Source organism: Eulemur rufifrons, chromosome 20, assembly GCF_041146395.1.
Source record: "Eulemur rufifrons isolate Redbay chromosome 20, OSU_ERuf_1, whole genome shotgun sequence".
Taxonomy (NCBI): domain Eukaryota; kingdom Metazoa; phylum Chordata; class Mammalia; order Primates; family Lemuridae; genus Eulemur; species Eulemur rufifrons.
In genome coordinates this window covers 1,336,278-1,357,065 of record NC_091002.1, presented here as the reverse complement: position 1 = coordinate 1,357,065, position 20,788 = coordinate 1,336,278, and the positions used below count along the sequence as shown (strand labels likewise).

Genomic DNA, 20,788 nt, shown 5'->3' with positions numbered 1-20,788 from the left:
CTTCTCAATTTCACTTTGAAACCACGAAGAAGGCAGGTCACCAGTTGACACAGAAGAATGTTGGGTCTACAGAAATGTAGGGTGATACTTTCCAGCTTCCAGAAGAGTCTGAGAGATTCAGCTGTGAACAAAGCCAAAATGGTTGTGATATTAGATTAACACAAGTTTACTGTTAAATACTTAATAATATAAGACTTGCATGGCTTCAATCAGTTGAAGCCTTCCAAAAATGGGGAAATCTTTGGTTTCCTGAAATGATGATATCCTCCATTTAGATGATCTTGTTTTGGACATAATTGTCCAATGTGGAGGAAGAATCCGGTTCAGTCCTTCCATTCATCTTATCGTCAGTGACTGCTGGGGCAATGTTTTCCTCTGGTGGGTATGCTTTGTTCCTTTTGGCAAATGCTTGGCTGATTTCTGCATGGGTTCTGTTTTTGGTCTCAGGCAGGACAAAATACAAGTTGACAGCACCAGTGATACAAATCGTGGCAAAGACTAGGAAACAGTAGGTGTCCAGACTTTTCTGTGGAAAGGCAAAGACAGAAAAACATCAAATAGACCATCAATTTCACAGACCATGGCTGTAAAACCATCTCTGAACAGAATTTTTTTATAACTCCCCATTCGTGTGTCAATTCTCCAGGATAAAGCAACACATGTGTGATGCTGGCTCTACAAGGCAAGTGTAGTCTACATGAGACATTCTCACATGAAGCTTGAATAAGTCAGCTTCGAATCCTGGTGAAGATAAGGAAATGGCAGTCTTTATTATTATTATTACTGCAAATTAGGCACTTAAAATTAACCATCATGAAAGCAAAATGTAATACCTGTTGAGTATTATCTTAAGTATGTATTTACCATTAGCCACATTCTCTCCCCACTTCCACTACGCACATGAGACAAGTGTGACACCAAAAGGGAAGACAGATACCCCAGTTCATTAGAAAAATATGAGCATGGACTGGGCCAAGATAACACCACTTTTTCTAATATGCAAAAGATTGAACTCACTAATCGACACTCTGATACAACCTTGCACAAATAAGAGGGACTAGAAAAAAGAGAACTGTTGAATGCACTCAGTCTGTTTTATGTATCCTGGTTGATGCTTGGGCTAGAATAACACTGCTGACTGTGCTAGACTTTGAGCTCCTCAGTGATTCGGTTGCCTCTGTAGCTCTTGTGCCTCACGTAGTGCCTGGCTTGTAGGTGGTGCTCAGTAAATGTTTATTGAATAAAAGACTTTCTGGGTTCTAGCTGTCAGGGCTGGGACTCTTTCATGCAACAAATACCTATTGATCCAAAGATAAGGTGACCCTGTCTTTGAATGATACTCTCCAAGAAGCAGTATCTGGATTTTAGACGATTCCATTCTGTTCTTTAATTTGACATTTATTTTTCGAGTATAGCATAGTGCTTAAGAGCTGGATCTCTGGATCACATCCCAGATCCACCACTTACTAAATCTGAAACTCTTTGTGTCTCAATTTCCACAGTTGTAAAATAAGGAAGACAGTGGTACACATAGAGGGTTGTTATAAGTGAGACAGTCCCTTTAGAGCACTGCATGCAGTGAGTGCTCCACGCCCAGGGTTGATTAGGACTGAGGTGTGTGTCTTCTACTTGTCAGCAAAGACTTCATGAGCAGAATGGAGGAGCAGGGAGAATATGGACTCTGTCGTTAGTCTCGTGGGATTCAAATCCTAGCTCCGTTACTCACCTGCTGTGTCAACACTTAAGAAGTGCCATTTAAGACAGAACTTCAGTTCACTGAGCATCAGCCTCCTCATCTGTAACGCAGTGATGAATACCCACGTATGGTTTTGAAGATGAAATGAGATCTATCCGATTTTGCACTCAACACCCTCTGCTCCCACCCTTGCATGCGAGTGGGCATCTGAATTACTGAGTCCGAAGCAGAGCCTCTAAACCTGCACCTACTGCGGCCTTCCTTATCTCCAGTGGTGGCAGCTCCATCCTTCTGTTTGCTTAGGCCACCACAACACTCAGAGGCCAGCTGAGCTCCTCTTCATCTCTGCACCCACATCTGCTCCAGCAGGAAATCATGTGGGCTCTACCTTGAAAGATATTCTGAATCAGAGCACTTGTCCCCACTTCTATTGCTGCCATTTGGGTGCAAGCCCCCATCACTTCTTGCTGGGGTTATTGCAATAACTTGTCAACTGATTTCCATGCTTCTCACCTTGTCCCCTGAGGATTATTCTCAAGAGACAAACCAGGGTGATCCTTTAAACACGGGATAGAACTTGTTGCTCTTCTGCTCAAAACCCACCATGACTTTCTAAGTCACCCCGAGTAAAGCCACAAAGGCCTTACCATGGCCTCTAAGGCTGCTGACCACATGGCCCCCTTACTTTCCTGATCTCGTGCTCCTCACTTTCTCTGCCAGCTACACTGCTGTCATGATTTTCCCCTAATATCATGCCTCAGGGTCTGTGCATGTGCGGTTCCCTCTTCCTGGGAGACTCCTCTTTTAGACATCTGTGTGGCCTCTTTCTCATTCCCCTTCATTTTGGCGTAAAGGTCACTTTCTCAGAGAGGTTGTCTCTGACTCCCCTTTTTAAAAGATCCCCCCCAGCCCTGCTTCATTGCTCCTCAAAACACTCACTGCTAACTCTGTAGTTACCTGTGTCAACTCCCCCCAGCAGGAGGTTAGCAATCTGAGAGCAGGAGCTCTCATTACTCTTGTATTCCCAGAGCCTGGAAAGTATCTGATGCATAGCAGATGCTCAATAAATGCTACTGAATGCACGAGTGGACTGAGGCTCAGAGGGGCTCCCTGCTGACTGGGACGCATGGTGCTGACTGGGACCTCTCTGAGCTGTCACCTGCTCAAGCTTCCTTTCCCAAGACAACCGATGTGTGTCACTTGGAGGGGGAATAAAAACAAACAAACCCAAAACTCAAATCCTCAGGCTCCTCCAAGCCCAGAGATTCAAACAAAACATCAGGGCCAGAGCTAGACAAGGAGGATGGGATAATATGGACACAGGGAGCAAAACGGGTTTGGGGCTGTCCTCAGGCCTCCCTGGCTAGGATCCGGAACAGCTGAGGGATGCTTGCTGGTATCTGCTGGAAATGTGCCACCTCTCACCTGTAGGAGGGTCCTGGAGCCCTGCTTCCCAGGTGCTCCGAGAGAACACTGCAGGCTCCCTGTGACCTTTCATCGCCCCCACCCCGACACACACCCCAGTGAGGAGTCATGAGAGACTGTGGAAAGAGCGGCTTTGGCGTGAGTCTGGCTCTACCATTTTTTATCCCTCTGTGGCCTTGGACGTGTTTCAGAACCTCTCTAATCCCCAATTATGTGACCTGGAACCTCAGCCTGGAAGTCTGTCTAGCCCAGGGGCTGGCAAACTTTTCTGGAAAGGGTCGTATGGTCTCTGCCAGGATCACTGGACTCTGCTCTTGCGGTGCGAAAGCAACCGCAGATGATGATGCATGAATGTGAGTGGCTGTGTTCCAATAAAACTTTATTTACATAAATAAGCAGTAGGTCAGAGTTTGTCCACCTCTGTCCAGTCCAGGGGCCATTGCCCTTTGCTTACCTAGTGTCCCTCATACTCCTGGCATCTTTCCAGTCTGTTCAACAAATGGCGTCCAAAGGGGTCTTTCAAAAACATTCCTTGATCATTCCAGTCCTCTGCTTAGGGCCATTTAATCACCTCCCATTGCTCTGGGTTTAAGGCCATCTTCCTGACCTTCCCTGAAGGCTGGGCGAGGTCTCCTCCTCCCTGTTTCCTCCATGGTCCTGGTTCCCTGCTTCACTCCACGCCCACCTTCTTCCTGCAGACGCAGGGCCTCTGCACCTGCTGTTCCCTCTTTCTCAACTCTTCACCTTGTCAACTCCTACTCATCCTTCTTATCTCTGCCCTTGTTCTCCAGGCAGCCTGCCCTGCACCCAGACCAGCCCCCTCTACCATAAACTTTCCAGTTCTGTTTGCTTGCCTCGAGCGTGGTCAGCACACAGGCGTGTGAGAGCTTGGCCACGGGCGGTCTCCAGCCAGACTGTGTCCTCCGCGAGGGCAGCAGGGATTCCGTCCAGCTTTGTGCATCGCTGAGCCCTGGTGCCCAGCACAGTCTGTGGGTGCTCAGTGGGTATCTACGCAACAAGCGAATCAGTCTATCGTCAAGGTTCCCTGTGCTATGGGCTGAATCAGGCCATTCCCCGCCCCCATTTCATGTATTGAAACCCTAACCCTAGTGTGACTGGCTTTGGAGACAGGGCTTTTTGGAGGGAATTAAGGGTAAATGAAGTCATAAGGTTGAGGTCCTAATCCTATGTGATCGGTGGCCTAATGAGAAGAGGAAGAGAACACTCTCTTGTCATGAGCACACGCCAGAGGAAGGCCACGTGAGCCACAGAGGGAAGACGGCCGTCCGCAAGCCAGGAAGAGAGCCCGCGCCAGAACCCAGCCCTGCCGGCTCCTCAGTCACGGACTTCCAGCCTCCAGGACTGTGAGAAGATAAACTTCTGAGGTTTAAGCCGCTCAGTCTGTGGTGTTCTGTTATGGTGGCCTGAGCTGACTAACACACCTGTAGCCCTGGCATTCCATCATCTTATGACTATAAATAATTACAAGTCTTCATCCTCTGCTTTGAAATAAAGGATATAAAATTGAAATGAGCAAATTCAAATATTTTAAGTGTTATTGGGAATGGATAAGTCGAGAAGAAAGGATATTTTAAATGACTAATCTTTACAGTAGACACAAACCTAGGATCGTGCTTTTCTTCTGTGGACACAGCTGGCCGTTGGCCTGCGGTGGGGGCTTCCCACTCCGACTGACATTGGTGCTGAGCCGCGTTTGTCGAGGACGCTGCACCAGACACCGCGCTAAGTCCTCTGTGCTCAAGGCTGTGAAACAGCTTGTCCAGGGGCCCCCATGTGGTTGGCGTTAGACGCAGCTGGAATCCAGAGTCTGTGTTCTCAGCTGCTTTGCAAACTGGCTCCTGTGGCCATGTCTTGGAGACCTGGCACGCCCGGTTATTTACACACACCTCTAGGGTAGAGCTAGCTGACGATGGGTGGTAAAATTCCAGAATCTTCTGAAAGTCTCTGAATTGCCCTCCTCTCTTACATGAAAGCTGGTTTGGCTAGTACAGATTTCTAATTTCAAAATCTTTTCCTCTCGAAATTTAGAAGGCGGCTATCCTTACTCTCTAGGTAGAGTCTTGCCCAGGGGAAATACGATGTCCTCTGATTGTCATTTCTTTTCAGGTTATCTGATTTTTCTCTACAGAACCTTTAGGGTTTTCTTTTTAATACCAGTGTTCTTAAATTCCACATCATTATGTCTAGGACGGTACCCTTTGCACTCAATTTGCCTAGCATGAGGTGGGCCCACTCCTACTGAGGACTTGTCTTTCTGCAGGTCTGGGACGTTCTCTTTGGTTATTTCTCTGGTCATTCCAGGTGACGTGCCCTAACCATCCTCTGCCCTCCCCACCCGGGCGACTTCCATCTTTCTCAGAGGCTCTGTGCTGCCTGTACCTCGGGCCAGGTTCCCTCCATGAGTTTATCTCACCTCTCTGTCATTCAGAGGTGTCCTCAAAATTTTGGGTACACCCAGGGGACCCCCTTCTTGTGTTCTAGCATGTTTGGGTCTATTTAGGATTTGGAATGGTTGTCTTAGTCAGCTCAGGCCTCCATAACAAAATCCCATAGGCTGGGCGGCTTGAACAGCAGGCATTGATTTTCTCAGAGTTCTGGAGGCTGGGGATCCAGGATCCAGATGCCAGGTCAGTTCCCTGGTGAGGGCCACCTCCTGGCTTCCATGGCTGCTTCTCACTAGGTTCTTATATGGGAGAGAGAACTCTGGTCTTTCCTCTTCTTATAAGGATACGAATTCCATCACAAGGGCTCCACTCTCATGACCTCACCTAAATCTCATTACCTTCCGAATCTTCCCCTCCAAATACCATCACATGGGGAGTTAGGGCTTCATCATATGAATTTTGGGGGAACAGAAACCTTCAATCCATAGCCACAAGGAAGCAGGCTGGTGTGCTCAGCCCTCATTCCACAGGCCCTCTGAGCCCCGAGGGACAGGTGTTGCAGAGGCTGCAGGAGTTTTGTGCCTCCAGCTGACGGAGGAAGAAACTAGAGTGGTAAGATCAGTGATACTGAACATCCCCCAAAGGCCACCTGCCTCTCTGGGAACCTGATGTAAAACGACAGCTCTCCTTTCCATGAAGAGAAAGAAGTTCATACACATGACATTTTCACACTGTTTCCGGCAAGGGGGTGTTCCACAGTCATGTTGAAACCCATTGGCGGGCCGGCTGGTGTGCACAGGCGCAGGTTCTGAGGCCAGGCTGAGACTGCAAGTTCCACGATGGAGGATCCATGTCACTTGCGCTCCATTGCACCTCCAGCTCTAGAAGGCACCTGACTCATTGTAAACGTTTTCTTAATAAAAGTATGTTGAATGAATGGATATGAATGGATAAATGAATAAAACCAGAGGACTTTCGTGGAGATGCATGAAGGTACGAGAAGGTGGTGCAAGTTAGAGTTTCATGATGTGACAAAAATGTAATTCTTCTGTTTAGTTTCCACTCCCTCCCATTCCAAGCTGGAACATGGGCTCATTGGTGACTCATGCTAAGTTCTTGGATGAGTCAGTACTTGGATTGCCCCTTAATAATTGATGGGAAGTCAGATTCCCTATGCTGTCATGGCTCGTAACTCCAATTCTGCAAAGACCTTTACAAGAGGCCCACTCTGAGCAGGGCAGACCCAAAACATTAGGGTGCCTGTGGGGAAGCTGGAAGGGAGCCGAGCTGTTGACGGGAACTTACATCTCTGGTGTACCACGTTCCTAAGTCACTGTCACGTGTGCACTTAAGCCCTTGTCGGAGCTGCCCAGGAACCTGTGAAGTAGACATATCCCTGTGGATGCCTGCTGGCATTTCAGCTCAGTATGACTTGCTGGAAGCCATAGTTAGCAGCCCTGCCCACATATCCCTTCCCCCACCCTCCAGGTCCCCGCAAGCTGCTCTACCATCTGCTCTCAAACATGCCCTGCCGTCGTCCCGCCATCTAGGATGGACACCTGGGAATCTCCTTGGACTACTCCCTTTCTGCCTGTCTTTGCTACTAAGCCCTCATGACTTTACCTTGAAATATCTTTTTTTAACATACAGTTTTTTATCAAGGTAGAATTTACATCCAGTAACGTGCTCAGATCTCAATGGCACAGTTCAGTGAGCTTGGACAAAAGCACACAGCTATGCAACCAACACCTCTATCAACGTTTAGGACATTTCTACCACTCCTTGTGCCATTTTCCAGTCAATTGCTCCCCTTCCCCCGACACACTGTTCTGGCTTCTATCCCCTGGTTTTATACAGCTTTTGAACTTGTCCACTTGGAGAGTGAGCAGTTGTCCCTAATCTAGTCCCCACTAGGCAACCAAAGAGGTCCTTTAAAAGCACAACATGGATTATGTTTTAAGATAATGCAGTGGCTTCCCAGAGTCCTTTGGAAAAACCTCAAATCCCCGTCATGCCCTCAAAACCTTGGAGGACCTGGCCTCGGCCTCCCTGCCCTGCCTGCCCCTTGCTCCCCACCCAGGTAATTGCTGCGACTCTCTGTGTCCCTTGGAGGCTGCGTTGCCTGCTCAGGCTCTGGCAGGGTGCGCCCTTCTCTCTGGCAGGCATCCCCCAATCCCCCATTCACTGGCTCAGCCTCAGCCCTGCACTGGCCAGTCCAGTTAGCACCCCTGCCCTGGTCCCATTTTACCTCCCATAGACCCAAACTACCCCGGTCTCGATGAGACTCATGTCTGTTCTTTCCCGGAATCCAAGGCGGGGACCATGGCCCTGCTGGTCACTGCTCTGCCTCCAGGCCCAGCATGAGGAGCAGGACTGCGTGAGAGATTCCCTTGCCTCCTTTCAGACCCAAGCAGTGTCGTCATCTGGACCACCCCAAGGATGGAGGCGGCAGCTTCATTTGCTTTTGGAACCCACAGTCCTGGACAGGCATCAACCCCCACCCCCCACTTTGCAGAGGCATTTGGGATATGACCCAGTATTTTTCAGGTTGAAAAGAATAATTTTCTCCCTTTCAGGTTTTATTGAACTCAGACAGAACTTTACAACTCCAGTGGAATCAAGCAGGCGCACATTTGCATGCAACTTTCTCCAACCCAGAAAACACTGATGCTGACTTCAGAGTCTGAGTTGTTCTCGGGCTTCAACACCAACGGCCAAGCGACACTGCTGTGGCCACGGCAAAGGCCCGGAGGAAAAGGCAGCCTGTGGCTGAGGACAGAGAAGCAGAGAGTGACCGCAAACTCCCCACGGGCCAAGGTTCCCCGCACCCCACCCCATGTTCTAGAACATTTTGCAGGAAGGGGGCAGGGTGGATAGGAGAGGAGGGGAGGGGGTGTAACATTTTGGGGTGACCAGGTGAAAACTCAGAGCGACTCGCCCCCATGGCCTGGTTAGTAAGGGGCGGGGCTGCGCCCTTGCCGGGAACTGTTCCTTCCTGTCTGCGCGCTCGTGTCTCCTCTTCCCGCGAGACCGGGGACGGGCGGCGGGAAACAGCTTCCACAGCACGGATGGTGACGCCAGCAGCCACTGCGCATGTCCATGTGCAGACCCCACGCAGCACCTGGCTGCATCTCTAATTCCTGAGAGCCCCGTTGCAAAATTGGGGCAATTCTCTTGTTTTATAAACAAGAAAACCGTGGCTCAGAGAGCAATTGAAGTCAGAGAACGTTTGACTCACCCTGCCTGTCCCCAGCTGCTGAGTGGCATAGCCGGGATTCAGGGTCCAGCCACCTGCCCTAAAAGACTGTGCAGTTTCTTCTTGTGTCTCTCTGTGTCCTTTAGCAGCACTTACGCTGTGTGGGGCCTGTCCCGGCGTCATCAGCACTGCCCAGAGGCACAGACAGGGGTATGAGTGCAAGTAGCTTGTCCAGGAGGCTAAATAAGCTCACCCGTAGGGGTGTGAGACGTCGACAGGGTAAGCGACCAACTGTCCGGGGTTGCCCTGGACTGAGCCGTTTTCTGGATATGGGGCTTTCAGGGATAGTTCTGGGCAAACTCGGACAAGTTGGTCACCCTAGAAAGGGAAGGTAATATGGGTTGAATTACATCCTCCCAAAAGATACATTGAAGTCCCGTGAATGTGACCTCATTTGGAAATAGAATCTTCACTGATGGAATCAAGTTAAGATGACATGTCGGATGATGGTGGGCCTTAAATCTAATCACTGATACCCCTATAAAGACACACACACACACACACAGAGCATGTGACAGTGGAGGCGGAGACTGCAGTCACGCAGCCATAAGCCAAGGACTGCTGAAAGCCACCGGGACCTCAGGAAAGGGCAGGGAGCAGGTCCTTCCCTAGAGTCTTCAGAAGAAACCAACCTTGCCAACACCTTGATTTTGTACTTCCGGCCTCCGGGCTGTGAGAGAGTAAATGTCTGTTGTTTTGAGCCACAAAGTTTGTGGTACTTTGTTACAGCCGCCCCGGGGAACTAACACGGAAGGGAAGGCATCCACATGGGACCTCTGGGAGACCGGGTCCCTCGCATGTGTGAGGAGTGGTCTTCGTCCTCCAACCCCACTGGCCACTTCTGCCTGCTCTTGCCACGGGCTGGGAGTAGCTCTCCCACCCACGCAGGGGTGGCCAGGGCTCACAGGGGGGCTCCCAGAGCGAGCGCGGGGAAAGGAGGGTGAGGGGACAGGGCTCCTACACGCTCACAACCGCAGCAGCCTCCTTTCTCCCTTGGCGATGAGAGGGTTAAGGGCTTCTCATTTTACAGACGAGGAAAATGAGGCTGGGTGAGGTTAAGCAGCTGGCCCAGGCCCTCTGCTAACCAGTGGGATATGACACAGGTGTGATCTGTGCTGTTGTCCACACCCCTCTTGGCCCAGATATTTTATTCTGAGGAAGTTCAGGCTCCTTGGGGGCTCTGTTTGAGGGCTGAAATGCATTTTCCTCTGACACATTTTGGAAAGAGTGAAATGATCAAGGTGTGTAAGCAGTTTCACTTGGTGGCTATTATGGGCTGAACTGTGTCTCCCCCAAATTCACAGGTTGGTTCTAATCCCAGCGCCTCAGAATGCAATTGTATCTGGAGACAGGGCCTTGAAAGAGGTGATTAAGGTAAAATGAGGTCATGTGGGTGGGCCCCTAATCCCATACAGTGCCCTTATAAGAAGAGGTTGGGACACACGAGCAGAGGGACGACCACGTGACGATGGGGGAGACGGCTGTCTACAAGCCAAGGGGGAGGCCCCGGCACAAAACCAAACCTACTGACACCTTGGTTTTAGACTCCTGCCTCTACAATTGTGAGAAAATAAATTTCTCTTGCTTCAGCCACCCCGTCTGTGGAGCTTTGTTACGGCAGGCTGAGCAGACTAACGCAGTGGTTCTTGGTTCTGGCTGAGATGCTCTCAGAAGGGCTGTGGAGTACAAGCGTTCAGTTGTGGCATCTACAGCAAGCAGAAGATGCTCCATGGGTGGGTCTGGGTGAGGCAGGGCTGTGGGACTCAGGGCTTGTCACAGCCCCATTTCTCTAACATATTGGTTGTTGCCAACAGCAGCCCCCCGAGTCCAGCCCCCTGACTCTGCAAGCTCCCCTTCAAAAAGGAAACCAACCATCACTGCCTGACTGACGTTTCACAAAATACCAAATGCAGACACCTGACCAGTGTCTCTGGAAGTACGTCCAGCAGGGACATTCCTGCTCTGATTAAGACCATCGACAGCCACACCTGCAATGTTTCCTGAACGGTCCCTGGGAAGTCAGACATCTGGGAGACGCCTCACCACTCAGGAGCTCTTTCCAGAGCGGATTTGTTTTAAAAAATGCCTATGGGCCTAAGAAAAGTCTCATAATATGAAATGCCAGGTGAGAAAAGCAGAAATAAAGTAAAAAATTGATTCCAGTTTTTATAAATATAAAAAAATATGTTTGGAAGAAAGGAAGAACACATAGCATCATGAATCCATTAACATGGTGGATTTTTTTCTTTATATTGTTGTGGTTTATACAGTGAGGCTGAATCATTTATGATTGGAATTCCCTCATAACGGTATAGGAAAAAAGGAAGTAGGAAGAGGAGGAGGAGGAAGAGAAGGGGGAAGGAGACAGAGGGTGTTCCCAGGGACTGTCCCCCTACAGAGAACTGGCCCTTCTGTTCCAGCCTCTCAAAGGGATGCACTCAGACATCCTCAAATAGTAGCTGAGTGAATAAAACCTACCAAGGCTGTGTTAGGATTCACGAGAAAATATACGTAAAACATCGGGTATGGGGCTTGGCACAGAAAGACACTCAATGAAACATTCATATCGTTAGCACAATGTCATGTGGGTGTTACTGTAGTGTGCCAAGGCACGCGGTGGGGGTGGCAGGTGCAGCTTCAGTCTCCAGCTGTCCAGCCCACAGCAGAGAAGCCCAGTCTCTTCCTGTGTTATTAATGTATTGGGCTTGACTCATTCAGTGGTCCCCTCTCCCCCACTCTCTTTTGCACCCACCCCATTCCACTCTAATCCCAAGAGCACAGGGTTGAGTTAATCATGCTCTCATCTCTTGACATACTGTCACTGCTGGACTGTCCAAAGGTCCTCTCTTATTTGGATTTATTTTTCTCCTTTCTCTCCCCAGTCCCCAGCCTCCCTCCTTTAGCCCTACAATGGTCTTCCTTTAACACCAGACAAGCTCAAATTTAAATGTTTGATAAATGCCCTTGAATCAACCTATTCTTTATCTATCTATTCAACTTAGTGCTGGAAGTCCTGGCCAGAGCAATCAGACAAGAGAAGGAAATCAAGGGCATCCAAATGGGGGCAGAAGAGGTCAAACTATCGCTCTTTGATGATGATTTGATCTTATATCTAGAAAATCCCAAAGATTCTGCCATGAGCCTACTGAAATTGATAAACAAATTCAGCAAAGTCTCAGGTTACAAAATCAGTGTACAGAAATCAGTAGCATTCCTATATGCCAATAACAATCAAACTGAGAACAAAATCAAAGACTCAATACCCTTCACAAGAGCAACAAAGAAAATAAAATACCTAGGAATATATTTAACTAAGGTGGTAAAAGACCTCTACAGGGAGAACTGCAAAACACTAAGGAAGGAAATAGCAGAGGACATAAACAGGTGGAAAATCATACCATGCTCATGGGTCAGCAGAATCAACATTGTTAAAATGTCTATACTACCCAATGTGATCTACAGATTCAATGCAATCCCTATTAAATTACCAATATCATTTTTTACAGATCTAGAAAAAATAATTCTAACCTTTGTCTGAAACCAGAGAAGACTCCATATAGCCAAAGCAATCTTAAGCAAAAAGAACAAATTGAGAGGCATCAGTTTACCAGACTTCAAGCTATGCTACAAGGCTACAGTAACTAAAACAGCATGGTACTGGCACAAGAACAGAGACATAAACCAATGGAACAGAAGTGAGCACCCAGATATAAAACCATCCTCATATAGCCATCTAATCTTTGACAAAGCACACAAAAACATACACTGGGGAAAAGAGTCCTTATTCAATAAATAGTGCTGGGAAAATTCAATAGCCACATGTAGAAGACTGAAATAGGATCTGCACCTCTAACCTCTTACAAAAATCAATTCACGGTGGATAACAGGCTTAAACCTAATGTATGAAACTATAAGAATTCTAGAAGAAAATGTTGGAAAAACTCTTATGGACATTGGCCTAGGCAAAGAATTTATGATTAAGACCCCAAAGGCAATCACATCAACAACAAAAATAAATAAATGGGACCTGATCAAACAGACAACCTACAGAATGGGAGAAAACATTTGCATGTTACACATTCGATAAAGGGCTGATAACTAGAATCTATATAGAACTCAGGAAAATCAGCAAGAAAAAATCAAACAATCCTATCAAAAAGTGGGCGAAGGATAGGAACAGAAACTTTTCAAAAGAAGATAGACTAATAGCCAACACACATATGGAAAAATGCTCAAAATCTCAAATCATCAGGGAAATGCAAATCAAAACCACAATGAGATATCACTTAACTCCAGTGAGAATGGCTTTTATCAAAAAGTCCCAAAACAATAAATGTTGGCATGGATGTGGAAAGACAGGAACACTCATACACTGCTGGTGGGACTGCAAACTAGTGCAACCCCTGTGGAAAGTAATATGGAGATACCTCAAAGAGATACAAGTAGACCTACCATTTGATCCAGCAATCGCACTACTGGGCATCTACCCAAAAGAACAAAAGACATTCTGTAAAAAGGACATCTGCACTCGAATGTTTACAGCAGCACAATTCACAACTGCAAAGATGTGGAAACAATTCAAGTGCCCATCACTACATGAGTGGATTAATAAAATATGGTATATGTATACCATGGAGTACTACTCAGCTATAAGAAACAATGGTGATCTAGCACCTCTTGTATTATCTTGGATAGAGCTGGAGCCCATTCTAAGTGAAGTATCCCAAGAATGGAAAAACAAGCACCACATGTACTCACCATCAAATTGGTTTTAACTGATCAACACTTAAGTGCACATATAGCAGCAATAACATTCATTGGGTGTCAGGCATGTCAGGAGTGGGGAGGAGAGGATGGGTATATACACACCTAATGAGTGCGGTGTGCACCATCTGGGGGATGGACATGCTTGGATCTCTGATTCGGGTGGGGCAAGGGTAATATACGTAACCTAAACATTTGTACCCCTGTAATATGCTGAAATTTAAAAAAAATTTAAGAAAATGAACATTTTGGGTGGGGTCACCTGCTGACTCCTTACTGTCCTTGTTTTATAGGTGAGGGTAAGCGACTTGGACTCAAGCCTTGGTTCTGTCATTTCCCAGCAGGGTGACCTTGCAAGTCACTGCATCTCTCTGTCACAGGCAGCAACAAAGGCATGACCTCCTAGCATTGACGGAGAGGAGTATTGCCTGGCACACAGCAAGTGCTCAATAAACACTGGCATTAAAGTGGCATATTTGTGGGGTTAACTCCCAGGCTGGCAGGAAATGAGATGGCATTCTTGGTCTGGAGTTATAGTGAGGTCTTTCACCCCGCCCTTCCCCAAGTCACTGGGAAGATAGGGGCCTACTCCGCAGACATGAAGGTTGGTGGTGGGCCCTGTGGGTGCTCTGGAATTTCTCCCTGTGATTTGTAAAGCTGGGGAGATCAGTGTGGATAGAGTAGCAGCTTGAAGTTAATTTTCCCCACAACAGTGAATATTTTACTGACCTCTGGCTCTGCCGACTTTGAATGAAACTGGAGAAAGCCATCTGACATTTTAAGCCAATTGAAAAGACAACTTGTTATGTTCTGACGGCAGCTGGGCAAAGGTGCCCCGAGGATGGGTGTACCGAGTGCGTGTGGAACCTTCTCTAATTCCATGGCCCTGGAGCCCCCTGTGGTGCTCATGTTTCAGAGACAGGGTGGTTGTTGCTAAAAGGTAAAGATGTTTGGAAGTTCTGTGAGTGCAGGAGCTACGTCTGACACCAACTGTTGACTTGGGGTGCCCAGGTCTCCTCCCTGAGCCTCAGCTTCCTCTTCTGTGAAACGGCAAGGATGAGAAACTCCAGCTCAGGGACGTGCGAGGGTGGCACGGGCACAGGCAGCCATGCACAGGGGACCTGGCACGGAGTAACTGCTCTGTAACTGTGAGTGCAGGAGCAGCCATCACGCAGGCTTGCTGTGGAGTGGCTGGGGCTTGGTGTCCTGGGGGACACTGACCTTCCGTTCACCAAGCTGGCAGCACAATCTCTGGGATGTGTTGGGCTCGGCACTAGTAAATTAGCAGGCAGACTGTGACCCAAGTCTCCAGAACAGCTGGTGGGGGAGGAGGACAGGGTTGAAATGACTCTTGAGAATATGTGGTGGGTTCTTTCTCAGAGGTATCTGATGGCTTCTCACCTTCTCCGGGTAATATCATCAGATCATAGCACCTGGCATCATGGGCAGCAGGGAGCCCTAGAGGGCATTTGAGCAGGGACGCTTCACCCTCCTCCTTCAAAGGCTTCTGGGGCCCCTACTCTGTGAAGAATCTTTGCAAAGCCCTTGTCTTTTGTGTTCTTGCCCCCAGATAACTTTGATCTCCTTTTCTACCTCTCCTGTCTTCCTTGCTCATTCTGTTCCAGCCATCCCGGAGCTGTTCCTTACACAAGACGAGCGTGGCCCTACCTCAGGGCCCTTGCACTTGCTGTTCCTCTGGTCTGGATTTTGCTATTCCCAGACTACTCTGCTCCCTCACTTCATTCAGGTCTCTGCTCAAGTGTCACCTCCTTCCAGAGGCCCCCCCCCCATCTAAAATAGCATGACTTCCTCTATCACTTCCTTGTTCAGCTCCAGGACCACGGAACACAGGCTGTTCCTGCCCTGTCCTCATTGCCTAAAACAGTGCCTGGTACACAGCAGGAGCTCAACAAATATGTGTTGGGTTAATGAGTGAGTCAATGAATAGATTCTTTATCTGCACAGAAAAAAACTTGTATCCAATTCCTGAGCATGGAGGCATTTTCCTAACCATCAATGACACTGCTGGGACAATGCCCCTGTTAGCTGTGGTTATGACGACCACAGTGCGGATGTGAAATGCATGGCAGGTGTCGTGTACATTGGAACTATCAGATGGAATTTGTCTAACACAGTGGTTAGCACATTGAAAACATGATAAATAGATTGTAGGTTTGAGATTCTAACCTAGGATTCCTTGCATACCCTCAGCGATGGACAGCCCACTCCCTCTGAGGCAGCCCATTGCATTTAGGGGCAGCTCTAAAAAGCCACAGGAGGGAGAAAGAGGAAGGGTTTTGGCCAAAGCACGGTTTCTTCCTTCCTTAGCATAAGAGCCTGAGTTTCCAGTAGAGAGAGAGATAAACCTCTGCTCCATGACTCACCCCTCTGTGGGCTGCAGAATCAAAGGGAATCCCATGGGCAAGGCACTCCTGGTCTGTCATACCTGAATGAACGGGAAGAGGAGCCCGACAGCAAGATTGGAGAGCCAGTTGACGGTGCCTGCAGCGACGAAGGCAGCTGGCTGCTGTGACTGCTGGAAGAACTCACCGGTCAAGATGAATGGAATGCCGCCGGCAACGTGAGAGCCAGGACGCGGAGTTAGTCACCTGGGAGGGCCATGCCTCCAACATCCATCTCCATCTGCCACACTTTAGAGCCCCCCGCACAGCAGGGAAGGCTCTCTTGGCAGGAGCCAGCCCTGCCTGTTTGAATGGCAGCTTTAGGAATAGGTGCTGGGGTTGGGCAACCCTTAGCCCTTCAGCCCTAAATGTATACGATGCACTTCTCTGACCTGGCCCAGCCAAACGGGAGCCTCAGCATCCTCTTGGCTCTCCAAATGCCCTCGGAATCAAGCTGTGACCCATCACAAATTGCATACTATAGGTATCAATTTGATATGTAAGGCAACTGACATTTACTGAATGTATTGTGTTAGGAATGCTTATAATTTAATCTTCAGAACATCTGCAATGCCCCTGGATGAGAACCTGCCTGGCCCACGGCTACCCGGCTCCTGAGTAGCAGAGTCGGAACTCAGGCCTGGGGCTCCGGCTTCCAAATCTCAAGTTTTTTCTGCTAATCCTTGCTTGAGAGAGGACAGGAGCCCCTGCCCGACTTGCTACCTTTTGTCCCCCCCGCCTTAACTGCCCTTGAGTGGCTGTGTAGCAGGCCCCACAGCTGAGTGTCGCTCAGTGGCGACATCCTTGGCATGGGGGTGGGATAGTTCTTTATCTGTCCGGTGCAACTGCAGGGTGCTTATCACCCTTTGCCTTCTGGTGCCAAGAGTGCCCCAGTCACCGTGGCAACCCAAACTACCTGCACACGTTTCCCGCTGCACGCCTGGCAGAAAGTCCCTGAGGCCAGCACCCTCCCCTTCCCCGTGTCCTGCTGGGTGAGATGGGGGTTGTGCTCTGTGCCCAGACCCAGCACCTGGGGCTCAGCACGGTGGCCGCGGTGCTGTTTCACTGCCGTCTCCAAGTGGAGTCACCGCTCTGTCAGTTAGATCCGTGCTCCGGAGCTTGCTGGGAGTGGGGGAGAAAACTAGGCTGGAGGGAGACAACAAACACAAGGTGGAAATCGCTAGGCTGGGGCCATTCATTCTGTCAGCATTTAATTGTTATTTACTGGGCTGGGGCTGGTCCAACAGTGGTGGCTGAGAGTAAGGACATTTCTGCCTTCACGGGACTCCGTCTGGCAGGGAGGAAAGGCAGCTTGCTCACTGAAGAGGAACCGAGCGAGCGCGCGAGTGCAGAAGCGACACACAGAGGGCAGCGGGGTCTGCCCGGGAAGGGCTCCCATGGGGGGTGCGTGGTGGGACGTAGCTGCCACAGGACACATGGCGGGACGTAGCTGCCACAGGACATGCAGTCCAAGCAGCTCTGGGCAGACCATGCCAGTGCGGGCGCTGGCGGGCACAGGCCCTGCGGGCGGAAGGGTGGGTCTAGGTCTACTGCAGGGGCCAGTCTGTCTCATCACCTGAAAGAGGCCGAGGGGACTGGAAGGAGGCGGCAAAGGTGAACGGGGCCCAACAAAGCAGCCTCTCCTAGGTCAAGGAGAGGGGTCTCAACTGGTGAAAACACTGAGGGCTTCTGTGCAGGGCTTGAGGTGGTTAACTGGCATTTCAGAGAGGCCACTGCTGTTGGGAGAAAGGCCTGGAGGGTGTTCGAGTGGACGTAGGGGACGCAGGTGCAGTCCAGGGAGGAGGCGATGGTTGTGTAGCAGGGCTCAGACCCTGCCAGCAGGGATGGGAGGAAGGAGCCGAATTTGGAGACACCCCACCCCATGGAAGCAAAGCTTTCCATGAGAGCACTGTATTCATCATCAAGTTGACCCAACCAAGCAAGCCAGGGTCACGGAACCACAAAGCCAGGACCAACTCAAGCCTGTCTCTCTCCAGAGCTTTCACGGTTGTCACCCTACTCTGCCACCAGCAGGCTTTGGACTCCAGCAAATCAACCATGGCTCATATTTGTCTTTCTGTGTTTGGTTTATTTCACTTAACATAATGTTCCAGTTCCGTTCATGTTGTTGCAAATGGCAGGATTTTGTCCTTTTTTGTCACTATACAATATTCCATTGTGTATATGTACCACAATTTCTTTGTCCATTCATCTGTTGATGGGCACTTATGGATAGAACTGGAGCACATCATGTTAAGTGAAATAAGCCAAGCACAGAAAGACAAATCTTGCATGTTCTCACCCAAATCTGGAAGCTAAATATTAAAACAAGTGATCTCATGGAGACAGGGAGTAGAATCATGGTTACCAGAGGCTGGGAATGGTAGAGGGGAAGGAGGATAAAGTGGGGATGATTAACAGGTGCAAAAATGAAGTTAGATATTTAGATAGAATGAACAATATTTGATAGCACAACAAAGTGACTATAACCAACAATAAGTTATGGTACACTTTAAAGTAACTAAAAGAGTGGAATTAGAATGTTCCTAACGCAAAGAAATGATAAATGCCTGAGGTGATGATACCCCGATCACTCTGATTTGATTAATTCACTCTGTATGCCCGTAACAAAACATCACATGTGTCCTATAAAGACATACAACTACTATGTACTCATAGTAATTAAAAATAAATGTTTTTTAGAAATGGCTCAGAATGGACCATCCGTTACTTCCCCCTAGAATGTGAGCCCCAGAGGAGGCGCTGTCTCCTGGCTCCGTGACAGACAGTAGACGCTCCATCTATACTTACTTACATAGATGCTCGAGATCTGATTTTGACAGGATTTGATATGCTGTTTACTACAAAGAAAGTGAATGCTGTATCTTAAAGGTCTGATATTTATGGGTGGAACTGGAGAACACTGGTGAGTGAAATGTGTGAGAACGGTGGTTACACATTGCAATGTAATAAAACCAGCCTTCGGGGCTGTAGAGCGCAGAATATTTCATTGTCAGAAAGTGTTTGTGTCACACACAGCCCCCGGGAACCTTACAGCATGTCCTAGAGGGGTCAGTTCACAGCTGTTCTGAAGCGGAACGGGGTGGGAGCTGCTGCTCCACTTTCCCTGACATCCCTGTGGCGTTTCGGAAGCACCTGGGGATAACTCAGCACTTGCAGCGTTGGCACGTTGACCTGTGGCGCCTCAGCTTACAGCACAGCGAGCACCGACAGACCCGCCTCCCTGCACGTCTGCTTGTCTCTCCAGGGCTGGGGACGCGACTTGCTTATTGGTTCTGACTCTGCTCCTAGCACAGTGCTGAGCACATGCTCTGCTGTCTTCACGGTAGGATCTGAACGTTCTCCCAAATCCTGGAATTCATTTGTCTCTCTTTACTGAAGGCATGGGTGGCCTGATTTCCCAAGAGTGTCTCAGGGTCTACCTCTTCAGGTTCAGGAAAAAAGGAGACAGAATGGGGTTAGATACGCAAACAAAATGGATTTCTGGAAGCCCCTTTATTTTTGTTTTGTTTTTAAAAATGAAAATCGTTTTATAATTTTTCTTGATTATCATGAATAATATTTGCTCATTTAAAACAAAGAAAGCATATAACATGACAACATGGAAAAGTATAAAAAGGAAACAAAAACCACCCCTAAACCTTCCACCCAGAGATGACCTCCATCTGTATTTGGTACTTGGCACTGACATTGAATGCTCTGTGAAGTAGGTTGGGGTTAGTTGGTTATTCCTCGTTTAGGTGATTGGCTTTTTCTACCTAGAGGCCCGAGGAACTCTTAGGCTTGAAATTCATTAACTTAACTATGACATTATTTGGTGCTGATCTTCCCATAACAATTTTTCATAGAACATAGCATGTCCCTTTGAACTGCATCATTCTTTACAGATTTAGAAAAAATAATTCTATGTTTCATCTGGAACCAGAAAAGACCTTGTATAGCCAAAGAAATTCTAAGCAAAAAGAATAAATTGGGAGGCATCAGCCTGCCAGACTTCAAACTTTACTACAAGGCTACAGTAACCAAAACAGCATGGTACTGGCACAAGAACCGAGATATAGACCTTTGGAATAGGACGGAGAGCCCAGACATAAAACCATCCTCCTATTGTCATCTAATCTTTGACAAAGCAGACAAAAGTATACCTTGGGGAAAAGAACTCTATTCAGTAAATGGTGCTGGGTAAACTGGATATACACGTGCAGAAGATTGAAACTGGATCCCCACCTCTCACCTCTCCCAGAAATCAACTCACGATGGATAACAGACTTAAACCTCAGGTGTGAAACCTTAAGAATTCTGAAAGAAAATGTTGGTAAGGCTCTTTTAGACATAAGCCTAGGCAAATAATTTATGAAGACCCCCAAAGCAATCAAGGAACAAAAATAAACAAATGGGACCTGATCAAATTAAAAAGCTTCTGCACAGACAAGGAAACTATCATTCGAGTGAATAGACAACCTATAGAATGGGAGAAAATATTTGCTTTCTACACATCCAATAAAGGGCTGATAACAAGAAACTACACAGAACTTAAGGAAATCAACAAGAAAAAAAAATCAACCAACCCCATCAATAAATGGGCAAAAGACAGGAACAGAAACTTTTCAAAAGAAGACAGAATAATGGCCAGCAAACATATAAAAAAGTGCTCAATATCTCTAATCATTAGGGAAATGCAAATCAAAACCACAATGAGATATCACTTAATTCCAGTGAGAATGGCCCTTAACAAAAAGTCCCAAAACAACAAATGCTGGCGTGGATGTGGAGCGATTGGAACACTCTTACACTGCTGGTGGGACTGCAAATTAGTACA

General features: G+C 48.1%; 1 protein-coding gene across 1 annotated transcript in view; it reads right to left on the bottom strand.

Moving 5' to 3' along the window:
* Positions 1 to 205: 205 nt before the first annotated feature.
* Positions 206 to 20,788, bottom strand: part of LOC138401120 (solute carrier family 2, facilitated glucose transporter member 9-like) — a 79,253-nt gene continuing 58,670 nt past the window's right edge. Inside the window, 2 exon segments of the mRNA XM_069496397.1 lie at positions 206 to 526; positions 15,993 to 16,123. Coding sequence (XP_069352498.1) covers positions 206 to 526; positions 15,993 to 16,123 — 452 coding nt within the window.